At 45.5% G+C, this 13826-nt stretch overlaps 1 protein-coding gene across 3 annotated transcripts in view; it reads right to left on the reverse strand.

Annotated features, from left to right (window-relative positions):
* The window catches only part of LOC144762473 (adhesion G protein-coupled receptor F5-like), a 1325307-nt gene that overhangs the window by 461987 nt on the left and 849494 nt on the right, over positions 1-13826 (reverse strand). For all 3 annotated transcript variants that reach the window (XM_078647685.1, XM_078647687.1, XM_078647686.1), the window contains 2 exons: positions 11234-11443; positions 1809-1949 (listed from right to left, as the gene is read on the reverse strand). In XM_078647685.1, the coding sequence (XP_078503811.1) occupies positions 1809-1949; positions 11234-11443 (351 nt within the window). The remainder of the gene's footprint in view (positions 1-1808; positions 1950-11233; positions 11444-13826) is intronic.

The following is a 13826-nucleotide window of genomic DNA, read 5'->3' on the forward strand; positions in this document are numbered from 1 at the left end:
TGCAGTTGATAACTCAGGGTGGCAAGACTGTACACCATGCAGGGGACATTACTATCCTAATAATTCTATTTTAAATTAAATTGTTTTGGGATTCTAACTTATTTATTTCTTAAATCTGTTGTTGTTAAGGAAATGTTGTACATGTATCATGTGTAATTTTCTCTGTGGAAGGCTTTGCTGCTGATGCCAATTTACGTAGATGAAACCCAGGAGTCCTTCCAATAATTGGTTTACCTAAATACATTTTTTGGGGCTTTGTGGGAGCCCGACCTCAGCTCACATCAAGATAACAGCATACCTTCCTTTAAAGTCCCTTTACCAGCAAAATATAACAATGTAGTATGTGTTAACTAACTCGCTTACATATACAAGGTTGCCATTTTGTTCGTATTTAAGTTGTAACTATAGTAGACCACACTTGAAAGGAGATAGAGAAATGTCCTTCTTTTGGAGGAAACGTCACATCTGGAGATGACTTCATTTGTTGAATTCCCTTCATTACAGTGATGGGGACAATTGAGAGAAAAATCATGTTCCAAACCTCCAAGTACATTGCTATCCACTACCAGTCTTCACTTAAGAGTAAAAATAACCGATTATCAAATTTTTGTGCGAGCCGTCACCGTCAATGTTAACATAGTCCTTAGTGGAGGTTACAATACAACCCTTTTCTTAAGGAAATGCATGCTACAAGCACACATTGGAGTCAGTGGCATTCACAATAGTGCTTTTTGTGCTTGACCCTAGAAAATGATTGGCTTATCCTGTAGTCCAACGTTACATGACTCAAATCACAAAACAAAGAGATTTTGTAACAACTTGCAGGCAGGCAGGTTGACACACACAAAATCTCAAACTACTCACATTTAAAGTGGATACAAGTTTTATACTGTGGATTTAAAATACGTTTGACAGACATAAACACAGATAAAATTACTAACTAGATGGAGTGACATGTGAGACACTGCTCTGTTTGATCGGTAAAACTATTTAGGAAATGCAGTCCAGCATCTGCCTCCAGCCCTTTCCTAACCCTTGAGAGTTGGAAAAGCTCCCCTGTGCACAGCTACACCCTCCACTTTCCTCTGGCGGCCAATCCTAACATCTATCCCCTCACAATTACCACCCATTTAGAGCAGGTGGTAAATGTGAGGATAAATCTTTATCCTGAGGGAACTGGGAATTCTGTGTGCAGTTTCAGCAGGAAAAAAGGGTCTCCACGGTTATTTCCCATTCCATGGGAATTAACACCTAATAGATCAATTTAGAAGTGGATATACAGGCCGTAATTGTAAATTTCAGACACTTGATATCTCTACACCTAAGTCCACCCTCCTCGCAATCAAGGCAAAAGATGTAAAGTGCTGTGTAATATGAAACAACTGCTGTTTTTAACTTAACATTATAATCCAATGTAATACTTTATAATTTTCTTTATGTGTTTTATGCAGCCATTAAGTCCTCATGCCATAACTACAATGCAACAATTAATTCTCAATTTCTGAGTTGTGTTTAACATAAGAGGGTATATGATGTGAAAGCAGGATCCCAAAACGATTTTTGTTTATCTACTGTCTGGCTGCTGAAAGCTCAGAATTCTACCAGACGTCTGTCTCTGTACAGGAACAGCCTAAAATCTTAGTGGTTGATGTGGGAAGACACTAAGATTACAGTAGTATAGTTCCCACAAACACCCACCTCTCAGAGCCCAAGGTTTAGTGTAGCTAAATACTCAAAGGTCCCAAACTTATACAATTTACATAATTAAAATATGCATCTGATGCACCTGGAAATTTAACATTGCTTACCTTTTAGTGGCCTCAGTATTATAGTTGTGAGGGTGGATTTGAGACTGTTAGACACAATGCAATCAATGGCAGTCATGTCGTTTTCACAACTGTAGCTGTAGAAAGTTTCATAACTCTGTAGTTTTTCTGAAGGTGCATTTACTGTAGACAAACATAAATATATTGCTTTTGTATTTCATTTCAGCTGTTTAAATGAAAAATGTTGATAAATCATGTTCTCTGCCATCAAACTATAAGGGACAATATGATCCCTGGAGCTGTGAAAAAGGACACTGATAACATGTCCCTCCCATTAACCTCTGGGTAGCCAACTGAGAACTAAAGCAGGCCCTGCTACAGAGGTTTCAGGTCTTTAGGAGAAATTCATTAGAAACACAAAATTCTCAATTCACAAACATGTTCAAAGCATAAATCATAATTTCATGGAATAATACAAATATGCTTTATTTACATGCCATCGAAAAAGGCTGAAACGTTTTATTTATGCATATATAACACAAAACAAATGTATGGGTTATTTTAGTGTATACAAAGACAGAAATTGATGGACAGAATGCAGAACAATGTCATACATTCACCCCGGTACAGAGATCTGGGCCTAAATCCATCATTTGTTTGCTCCCCATGCCATTCCAGTTTGAACTCAGCCAAATGCAAATCAGTCTTGACCCTGCACTCAATAGGAACAGCCCAGCCCAAACTGCCAGGCCAGGTCTTCCTGGACTGGAAACAAGCATCCTAGGACCGGTTTCTGGGCTCCACCCCTCATCAGCCAGGATAGGTTGACTCCAGTGGCATGGAGAGCACTTGGCCGTAGTCTGGGCAGTTCGGACTGGACTGTTCCCATGAGGCACAGGGTCAAGACTGATTTGCATATAGCTGGATCTGAACAGATGTGGCGAAGTGAGCTAAAGAACCATGATGGATTCAACCCAGATCTGTGACTGGGGGTGACTGGGGGTGTGTGTTTGAAAAGTTTCAGGACTCCGTCCATCATCTCTTTGTGTTTGCTTTGTTCGCCCTAAGTTGTCAGGGGATGCCCAGACGCGGGTCCTTTGCTCACTTTGCCTCTGGATTCAAGCTAGCCTGGCTGAAGTGGAGTGTTACCCCGAAATCGGATCCCAGGATGCTTGTTGGCAGTTCGGGCTGGACTGTTCCCATGAGGCACAGGGTCAGCACTAACCCTGTGCCTCATGGGAACAGTCCAGACAGGGTCAAGACTGATTTACATATAGCTGGGTCTGAACTGAGGTGACGAAGTGAGCTAAAGAATGATGATGGAATCAACCCAGATCTGTGACTGGGGGGGAGTGTTTGAAAAGTGTCAGCACTCTGTCCATCATCTCTTTGTGTTTGCTTCATTTTAGTGTATGTTAAATAAGTTTCGGTATGTTCTAATTTTGAATAAGTGAGATTTTCAAGGGCAGTAAACTTCACAATTTGGAAGTTGCAGATCTGGCATACATCATAAAAATATAAGATTTAGGTTGAAATATATGGTAAATACTTCATTCATTCATATTCACAAGATGTATGTAGTAGAGGGCATTATGGAAAAGTACTATTTTTGTAGAGCTCTGCCTCCCACCTTGTGTTATATCTGCCTTCCTTTTTCATGTTAATTAGCTAGTCTTCCCTCTGCTCTTGGTCCAACTCCTGCCTCTTTGACCTGCCTCCTTTCTTTCTGTGCTTTATGCTCTTTCTGGACGTTTGTCTTTCAGCCTGGCTTATCTTCTTGCACAGTGGCATATGAAGGGTGCAATGGTCCTAATGCTAAAAAGGAAACCAGCGACTCAACCTCCGGTATGGTAGTAGAAATCACAAAAAATGTGTCTGCAGTGGGCCCTGGCAGCTCAGCACCTGCTACACTGTTGACAGCTACAGCCCCTGCACTTGCTAAACTCATGCCCATTTTATGGTATGTTATGCAGATTTGTTAAGCACACTGTCACCTGGGAGGGTATTCTGGGACTCATGGCAATGATTCCATTCTCGACACCCCACTGCTGGTTCTCACCACCCCATCAAACCCCACCCCCTCCCCAAAACATGTGTGCGCATGCAGCATTTTCTAAGTCTATACAAAGATCTCAGAGTCATGTACTTTGCAGGACATGCTCTTGAAAATGGGCCTCAACAGCACTATTAAGGGCTGTACAAGGTGGCTTGTCTAACCGGACAGTGTACATTATAGATACAGGTTAACAAACCAGAACTGGTCAAAAAGGTTGAACTAATTTAAGATACTGTGCCCTTAACCAAGTGTAAATGAGGTTAATATGAACAGGTTCCAGGAGCCAATCAATGTGTATCTAAGGAAAGAAGGGTTTGAGTTAGGATCCTGGCAGTAAAGCCCAGACTGAGAAGTTACAGGGTTAGGGCTAAATGTATGACTAAGAAGTCACTAGATTAGGGTTGCAATCTCTCTGACCTCATCTCATCACATCTCATTTAGTCTAGCTCTTTGTAAACTGCAGAATTGCTATCATTCAAGCCGCATATAAGGTGCATATAAGGTGCAGAATTATTTTTAATTTTATTTGAGATTTTAAGACAGTGCTAGTAGAGAGTGTCAGAGCATTTTACATAACACACCAACCAAGAGATACCGTTTTTATAGGTTACCCTGGACTAGATTAAACTGAAACATAACATTCAAAGGAAAGGTGGGTGGGGATTTTCAAATCTGGAGTGTACATTTAGGGGGAAAAGAGAAGAGGAACTGAAAGTTAGCATTGAAAGGAAAGAAGGGTTTTCAAACCTGAGAGAGCGTTCGATGGATGGATATAGCAGTGGGAGTAATGCAGCAGAGGAATGTGTTAAATTGAGGGGAATTAAGGTGAGGAGAAGGAGTAGGGAAGCAGGAGTGGTGTACCAGAGCAGGTGGAGAGTGGTTGGTATGGCGCCGGTAAGAGAAAACAGCGGGTGGGATGGAGAGCATATAGGACAGGCATAGCACACAGTTAAGTTGTAAAGGTGGGAGGTGAGGAGAAGGGATAGGTGTAAAACAGAGCAGGAGTGGAAAAAGGAAGGGGGCAGTGAGGGGAGGTAGGGAAGGACATTTAAGCAGTTAGCCTCCCAATTTACTGTCTCCCAGAATCTGCTTGCCCCAGTGGGGCCCACTAGTGTGACAAAGCTGTAGAAAATACAGGTTAATCATATCGAACATGAGTCATGGCAAAGGAGCATTGGGGAGCTCATTCTTCGGATGGAGAGAATGTGGTGTTATGACCAGAACTGCCGACTTTGGAACTGCAGAACTCGGTTCTAGTGCAGCATCAGCTCAACATCCTGTGGACCTGGTCCAATCACTTAATCTCATTTTGCCCAAAGAAATGAATAGGATCCTGTGAATGGTAACTGGCGCTCATTTGAAGCACTCCAGTGTCCTTGGGCTGAGTTCGCACTACATAAAAAATACAATAAATAATGGATTACAATGGACTCTGATTGATGTGTCCACAGAAAACATCAGTAATTATGGGGCTCCCCGAAAAGTACCCTAAAAAACACAGTTGACACTGAACCACTTCCCCATATAATGTTTACTGGTGGTCAGGGTATTAACGTCACTAAAACTACCAGGAGAGGTATAGACCCTTCTTACATAGTAAAAGCAAAAAAGTATTTGGTCTCTTTCCTAAATGGATTTGGATTTGGATTTGGATTTATAAAGCGCGTAGCTACCCCAGGGCGTCCCAGCGCCATAGTATCAGCTTGAAGTGCTCCTGAGGTGAAATTATTGGGGGAAGAGCCAGGTCTTCAGTAGCCTGCAGAATGACAGTAGGTTGGTTTCTCTACGGATGTTAAGGGGCAGGCTGTTCCAGAGCTTGGGGGCGTTGTAAGCGAAGCGGCGACCTCCCGTGCGCGCTTTTCTTATTCTGGGGATGCTGGCAAGGAAAAGGGAGTCCGACCTGAGCTGTCTGGTGGATTTATGAGGTTTGATGAGTGGTTTTAGTGTGGGTGGGCCTTTGCCTTGTAAAATTTTGTGGGAAATGCATAGGGTCTTAAAAGCGATACGCTCCTGGATGGGGAGCCAATGAAGAGCTTTGAGAGAGGGTTTAGCCGAGCATCTTGATTTCGTTGCAGTAAGGAGTCTTGCTGCGGCATTCTGAGCGTGCTGAAGTTTTTTGATGACAGCTACAGGGGAGCCCAGGTATAGGGCATTTCCATAATGCAGTCTAGAGATGATAAGGCCCTTGATGAGAGTTTTTCTAGACTGGGGGGGGGACAAGGGGGAAGATCTTCCGGGCGGCACGCATGAGGCCGAAGCAAGTGTGGCTGTCTTTCTCGCTTGGGATCTGAAGCTGAGGTCCTGGTCGAGCCAGAATCCCAGGCTCTTGATTACATTTTTTGGAGTGGGGGAGGTGCCCATGCTGGGAGGCCAGGAGAGGGATTTAGGGAGTCTGTGTGGGTCACCTAGGAGCATGATCTCCGATTTCTCACCGTTGAGTTTTAATCGGGAGTCGCCCATCCATTTGGATATGTTGTGCAGGCAGGTAGCTAGATTCTCTATGGATTGATCGACCTGGTTGATGGAGATGACTAGTTGGGTGTCGTCGGCGTACATGACCACCTTTACGCCAAATGGTGAAACTATGTCGTCTAAGGGGGCCATGTAAACGTTAAAAAGTGTGGGGCTCAGGGACGATCCCTGGGGAACCCCACATTGAAGGGGAAGAGCTTTGGAGTGACCGTGATTGTCGGCCACTTGGAAGGTCCTATGCTCCAGGAACGATTTTAGCCAGGCCAGGGCGATCCCGGTGACTCCAGTGTTGTGGAGACGGTGGAGAAGGTTGGTGTGATCCACCGTGTCAAAGGCGGCACTCAGGTCCAGGAGGATCACTGCCACTGATCCCCCTGAATCCAAGATGGCTCTAGTCTCCTCTGTCACGGCTAGGGGGGCGGTGTCAGTCCCTTGTCCTGGTCTGAACCCTGTCTGGGAGTGGCGGAGGAGGTTGTTGGTCTCTAAAAATAATTAAAGCTGTTCGTTCACGATTTTTTCTGCCACTTTGCTGATGCCTGGGAGTGGCGGAGGAGGTTGTTGGTCTCTAAAAATAATTAAAGCTGTTTGTTCACGATTTTTTCTGCCACTTTGCTGATGCCTGGGAGGAGGGAAATAGGTCGAAAGTTTGAGGGATCAGAGGGGTCTAGATGGGGCTTTTTAAGGAGAGCGCGTACTATTGCACTTTTCCAGTCGGAGGGGACTGACCCTTGGGAGAGGGTAGAATTTATGAGCCTGGTTAGGAGGGGGGATATGGTGGGAGCAACTAGTTTTAGCTTGCTCATGGGCGCTGGATCTTCCGGGGACCCACTTTTCACCTGATTGAGGGTGGCCTCCAACCTCTCGATGGAAATGGGAAGGAAGGCGTCCAGGGACGGGGCATCTTGATTGATGGGCCGAGCTGGAGGGTCGGTCGGGGGGTGGAGCTGGGGGAAGGACTTTAGGATCTTGACAATTTTAGCTCAGAAGAACTCGGCGAGTTGGGAGCATCTGGCGACGGTGGGATCCGCGACAGGCTGCGGTTCGGGGACTTTCATAAGTGACCGTACTATGTGGTAGGTCTCCTTGGAGGAGTTGGCAGCAGCTAGAATTTTCCCTTCAAAATAGGCAGTTTGCGTATTTTTTATGAGGATTTTATACTGTTTCATTGCAGATTTATAAGTTTCTTTGCTATTTGAGGCCCAATCTTTCCTCCAGAGACGTTCAAGTTTTTTACATTTTTTTCGTAGCTCACGCAGTTCCGGAGTGAACCAGGGTGACTTAAAAGATCCCCTCTTACTGGGGAGGAGTTTGCAAGGGAGGACCAAATCTAAGGATTTTTCTATCCAGCAACGAATTTGAGAGTCTGCTAGAGAGGGGTCCGGATCTAAGGTGGGGATGGAGGCTATCAGCTGGCTGGTCCAAGCGTCCGTGTCTAGTTTGTGCCATGGGCGAGAGGGTGCTTATGGTGGAGGGCGGTGGGTGGGTACGGTGGTGATTGGAAGTTTGAGAAGGATCATGTGGTGATCTGTCCAGGGGATAGGGAGGGGTAGCGATGAGGTGAGTTTCGGGATGTTTGAGAAAATAGGGTCCAAGAGATGGCCCTTATTTTGGGTGGGGGAAGATTTTTCAAAAGGAGGTTGAGTGCGGCTAGGTCTTCTTTGAGGTCTCCCGCTAATTTGTTCCCTGGGTCATCAAAGTGAATGTTGAGGTCTCCTAGCACTGTGAAGTTGGAGGAAAAACAGGCTAGGGAAGTGGCTGTTTCCACCAGTGAGTTGGGGAACTGTGCTAGTGGGCCCGGGGGTCGGTAGATCAAAAGTCCCGTCAAAGTTTTCTCCGGGGAAAGGTGAATGGAGTAATGAATATTTTCACAGTCGAGGATTGGGCTGTCCTTGAGTTGGCAGGAGAGGTGGGCTTTGGTGGTGATCGCTATGCCACCTCCTGACCCTGAGGGTCTGTCTAGGTGTTTAATTAGGTAGCCCAGGGGTAAGGCATGGACTATGTCTGGATCTGATGACGAGTTGATCCAGGTTTCTGTTAGAAACAGCACATCAATATCGTTATTCAGGATTAAAAGGTTGATTTCAGTGCTGTGTTTGGGGAGGGATCTGCAGTTTAGTAGGGCCATTATGATTGTACTAACTTTGGGGGGGAGTGTGGGGTGAGTTTGTACGTGCAGTGGTTGCATTTGCTCTGACGCTCTTCGGGAGAGATTGAGTGGAGGCAGGGGTAAGGGGTACTAGTCATGAGGAGCCGGAGGGTATCTGCAGAGTAAGTGAGGGGTGACGAGCTGGAAAGTGCAGAGGGACTGGGCCCCTGGCCAGTCCTGGCGCGGACGGGCGCAGACGGGCGCGTCCGGCCAAGGCACATCCTTTTGGGGGAAGGAATGGGGCGTGGCCTCAGGGCGGTGGGCGTGGCCCGGCTTCCCTGCTGAGGCGGCAAATGAGTATCTGACCCGCGGCAGCGTTAAGATCGGCTGCGCGGGGTGTGCTTGAGCGAGTTTTGGAGGGGGGAGTGCTCAAGAGCAAGTGCAGTGCAGGTAAAACAACAATTACTTTCCAAAATGTAAGCTTTAAAATCGAGCGAGTGTTTCTCCCGGCTTCCGCCTCAGGAGATGTCAATTAGGCTAATGCGCGTTCGGAGTGTAGCGCGACTTATGTAGCAGCCAGGGGGGCGTGGCCTCAGGCCAAGGCACATCCTTTTGGGGGAAGGAATGGGGCGTGGCCTCAGGGCGGTGGGCGTGGCCCGGCTTCCCTGCTGATGGCGGCAAATGAGTATCTGACCCACGGCAGCGTTAGGATCGGCTGCGCGGGGTGTGCTTGAGCGAGTTTTGGAGGGGGGAGTGCTCAGGAGCAAGTGCAGTGCAGGTAAAACAACAATTACTTTCCAAAATTTAAGCTTTAAAATCGAGCGAGTGTTCCTCCCGGCTTCCGCCTCAGGAGATGTCAATTAGGCTAATGCGCGTTCGGAGTGTAGAGCGACTTATGTAGCAGCCAGGGGGGCGTGGCCTCAGGCCAAGGCACATCCTTTTGGGGGAAGGAATGGGGCGTGGCCTCAGGGCGGTGGGCGTGGCCCGGCTTCCCTGCTGATGGCGGCAAATGAGTATCTGACCCACGGCAGCGTTAAGATCGGCTGCGCGGGGTGTGCTTGAGCGAGTTTTGGAGGGGGGAGTGCTCAGGAGCAAGTGCAGTGCAGGTAAAACAACAATTACTTTCCAAAATGTAAGCTTTAAAATCGAGCGAGTGTTCCTCCCGGCTTCCGCCTCAGGAGATGTCAATTAGGCTAATGCGCGTTCAGAGTGTAGCGCGACTTATGTAGCAGCCAGGGGGGCGTGGCCTCAGGGAGGTGGGCGTGGCCCGGCTTCCCTGCTGATGGCGGCAAATGAGTATCTGACCCACGGCAGCGTTAAGATCGGCTGCGCGGGGTGTGCTTGAGCGAGTTTTGGAGGGGGGAGTGCTCAGGAGCAAGTGCAGTGCAGGTAAAACAACAATTACTTTCCAAAATGTAAGCTTTAAAATCGAGCGAGTGTTCTTCCCGGCTTCCGCCTCAGGAGATGTCAATTAGGCTAATGCGCGTTCAGAGTGTAGCGCGACTTATGTAGCAGCCAGGGGGGCGTGGCCTCAGGGAGGTGGGCGTGGCCCGGCTTCCCTGCTGATGGCAGCAAATGAGTATCTGACCCGCGGCAGCGTTAAGATTGGCTGCGCGGGGTGTGCTTGAGCGAGTTTTGGAGGGGGGAGTGCTCAGGAGCAAGTGCAGTGCAGGTAAAACAACAATTACTTTCCAAAATGTAAGCTTTAAAATCGAGCGAGTGTTCCTCCCGGCTTCCGCCTCAGGAGATGTCAATTAGGCTAATGCGCGTTCGGAGTGTAGTGCGACTTATGTAGCAGCCAGGGGGGCGTGGCCTCAGGCTAAGGCACATCCTTTTGGGGGAAAGAAGGGGGCGTGGCCTCAGGGCGGTGGTGGTGCCCCGGCTTCCCTGCTGATGGCGGCAAATGAGTATCTGACCCACGGCAGCGTTAAGATCGGCTGCGCGGGGTGTGCTTGAGCGAGTTTTGGAGGGGGGAGTGCTCAGGAGCAAGTGCAGTGCAGGTAAAACAACAATTACTTTCCAAAATTTAAGCTTTAAAATCGAGCGAGTGTTCCTCCCGGCCTCCGCCTCAGGAGATGTCAATTAGGCTGTCACATGTCGCATTGACTTTTAATAAGACTCTGCCGAAGTAGAAATAGATGAGTGTGGTTTAGACCGGAAGGGACTAGGTAATATGTAACTTTTGAGCCTTATGGTTAATATGATTTCTGTCTGCTACTTGCCTTTGTCTCACCCCCTACGAAATAACCACTGGGCAGAGGATGTGCTACAGGGTTAGACGAATAACTGAAAAATAACCCCAGGGTATTTTCACAGTATTTATAAAATCTTGGTTCAAATATTAGTCATTTTGCATTAAATAAGGACACTCTAAAGTCTTAACATCAGTATTTTCTCACATGCCGCTAAATTGATGTATGCAACCACATTATGCAAAACATTCAATTGTGGTATAGGTGCATTTTTTCGTTCATTAAAGAGCCCTTAAATAAGACGTCCACCCAAATGGCAAATAAAAAGGAGTTGAAGATGGGTGGGTACATTGAGAATCTCATGACATTGCGTAACTATCTTTATTAAAATACTTTACACATGTTGGCAAGCCATGTTAGCCATATTACATCTAGATATAGTTATAATTAGAAATTGTAACAGCATTTACATTAGCGCATTGTTGATGTTTACCATTCATGTACAGCAAAAACAAGTCTTCCCTCAAAAAAGTAAAACATTTAAAAGTCAAGAACTGAACCCAAGTATATTCTAACAATTGTGCGGTTGTTTGTACAGCATACAAAGAAAAAGCTGTCCGCAGTTCTATGCAGGAACATCTTATTAATATGCTGCACTTACATGCTGTTGATGAGCCTTGGACTTTAAATTGAAAACTGTATTTGTTTGAGTCTGTTGCATTGCATTGTAGGCGCACGGTTGATGGGCAGGGGAATTTTCCTTCCACAATATTTGTTGAAAGTTGTGATGTAGAAGGCAGTGGCAAAATGTTAACGACAGTGCTGTTGCTGCTACTTGATATTCTTTGGGACACTGTGCAAGTGTATGTGCCTGAAACAATAAAAAAGGATGGATTCAGGTGTTATATTTTTCAAAAGCGTCAAACGCAAAAATCAATTTAATTTGCAGCTATATTGTTGTATATTGATAAGACATTATAAGGCGTGTTTCTGGATATCTTCATTATATAAAAACAGTGTTTTATTTAAAAATAGGGATGAGAAAATCTACATTGGCAGGATTTTAAGTTCCATCAGTCGGTATATCCCTTGGGTTTTCAGTAAATATTGCACCTCTTTTACGCCAACAAAGGAAATTTGACTGCATTTAGACATTTGTTCAACAGCATCAATTTGGTGTGTTTTATGTCAAAATGAGTGGTTCGTACCTGCAGAATCAAAGCCATTAATATACTAGTACAGTTATGTCAAGGTCCAATGTCATCAGCTACATTTCCACCAATATGTGCAGACACAGCACTGTACCCCCAATGAAGCGATGAACTATCAATATCAAAATTTGCGATGCTCTGAGCTCCCAGTGGAGATCTTGCTGCAATCTTCGGGTGCTATATTGTGTGGCAGTGCTTTTCCGGCCTGCATGGTACAAGTATACAAAGGGATCCAAACTGGAAGGTAGCAAAGACAGTTACATTTCCTTCCTTCTATACACTTCTGTAAAGAAGTAATTTCTAGCTTACTAAAATAGCAAACTAAGAATTGAACAGAAATGCCCTTTCGGAGACTGAGGCTGTATGATTTTTATCGATTTGAGCTAGAAACAACATATTTCTGAAATTTGCAAATCCCAAATGTTATTCCTGTTAGCCTTAGGTTGGTCTTCCTCCAAACTTTTTTTCCTTACTCCTTGGTATTTTTCTGATCTTGTTATTGTTGGCCTTAGGACTCTGTGCACTTTACCACTTCTAACCAGTGCTAAAGTGAACACGCTTACTTCTTAAAACATGGTAACATTTGTTTCACCCAATTTGGCATATTTAATTTACTTGTAAGTCCCTAGTAAAATGATACTACATGTGCCAAGCGCCTGTAAATGCAATGCTACTAGAGTACACACAGCACTGATTGTGCTATTTTATGGTTCCTACGAGTTATATAGGATTGTGTGTCTGGACAGTATAAACTTCGTAGAATGGAGACTAAGAATTCACAAATTATTAGCGAATGTTGGCATCATTCTTAGCTAGCCTGAAGTGCCCCAACTGAACTCCTAACCTTACAAGGGTACCAGATGGTATCTGCAAATCGAAAATGACTACTCTAATTCTCCAAGGAAATCCTGGAAAGAGATTTACCTTTTTGTTGTTCACTTTTGTGTACCCAATGGAAATAGAATAAAGACACAAATCTGACTTTTCAAACATTTATTGAAGCAGTTGCATTCTCATATAAAAAAACATGTGCTTCAATTAGTAGGCAGGTGAAACAAAGCATTGTAACCAGCATTACTAAAATGGTTAAGAACATGATTAGTTTAACCACTATAACATTACTATGTGATTATAGTTATACTCCTATCTCCTAATCCCTATTTTATTGAGAGCATAGTGATCCTATTGACAGCCTAATTCCCATACCTATGTATGATGTGTTCAGAAGCCAATCTGGTGTAGAGCAGGCTATCCTCCTTTGCAGAATAAAGGTTAGAGTCAGTAGGGCTGTATCTCAGTAACAGTGTACAGAGTTCCAGGATAATCCCAGCAGGATTGCTCCTCTTGTGAGTGTGGCTCAGAGGCAGCTTATAGAATCAAAGAACTGTTCCAATCACACTGTGTCAAAGGGGCAAAGCTGATGCGATGGTTGATCTGGAGCCTTACAGCTGTCTTCAAACGGACAACCAAATGTAAGGGCAAAGCATTCAATGTTTCTAGCCTTGGAAGAGTGTACAAGCAACATGATAATATGCTTACCAAGAAATAAACTGTATGCAGAATAATTTATAAGCACATTATCGTGTAAGTGCAAAGCATGTAAAAAAATTACCTTTAGGAAAAGATGTAAAGTAAAGACTTGGGGCCCTATTCCGATGTCGGACAGACCTGTGTCCGTCCGACATCAGTCAGTAGCGGTAACCAACCGACCTGCTGTCCTGCTGTCGACCGACCTGCTGTCGACCGACCTGCTAGTATGATGCGACCGAATAGGGTTTGGTCGCACTCGTATACTTCACAATGCAAGCATGCATTCCGAGCGGAAAGCATGCTTGCAATGTGAAAAGCAGGGGTGCAGTTCATCCCTGCACCCTATGGTCGGCACCCCAAGGTGCCTGCCACCGGGTGCAGGGATCCACAGAGGGGCACCATAGGTGCCACCAGGCTGCCATTCGGCAGCCTTGCACCCATAGGGGCCCTACTGGGGGCCCCCAAAGACAGTTTCCGACTGCCTTTTCGTGCCGGAAAGACCAGCACGAAAAG

This window comes from Lissotriton helveticus, chromosome 6 (assembly GCF_964261635.1).
Source record: "Lissotriton helveticus chromosome 6, aLisHel1.1, whole genome shotgun sequence".
Lineage (NCBI taxonomy): Eukaryota > Metazoa > Chordata > Amphibia > Caudata > Salamandridae > Lissotriton > Lissotriton helveticus.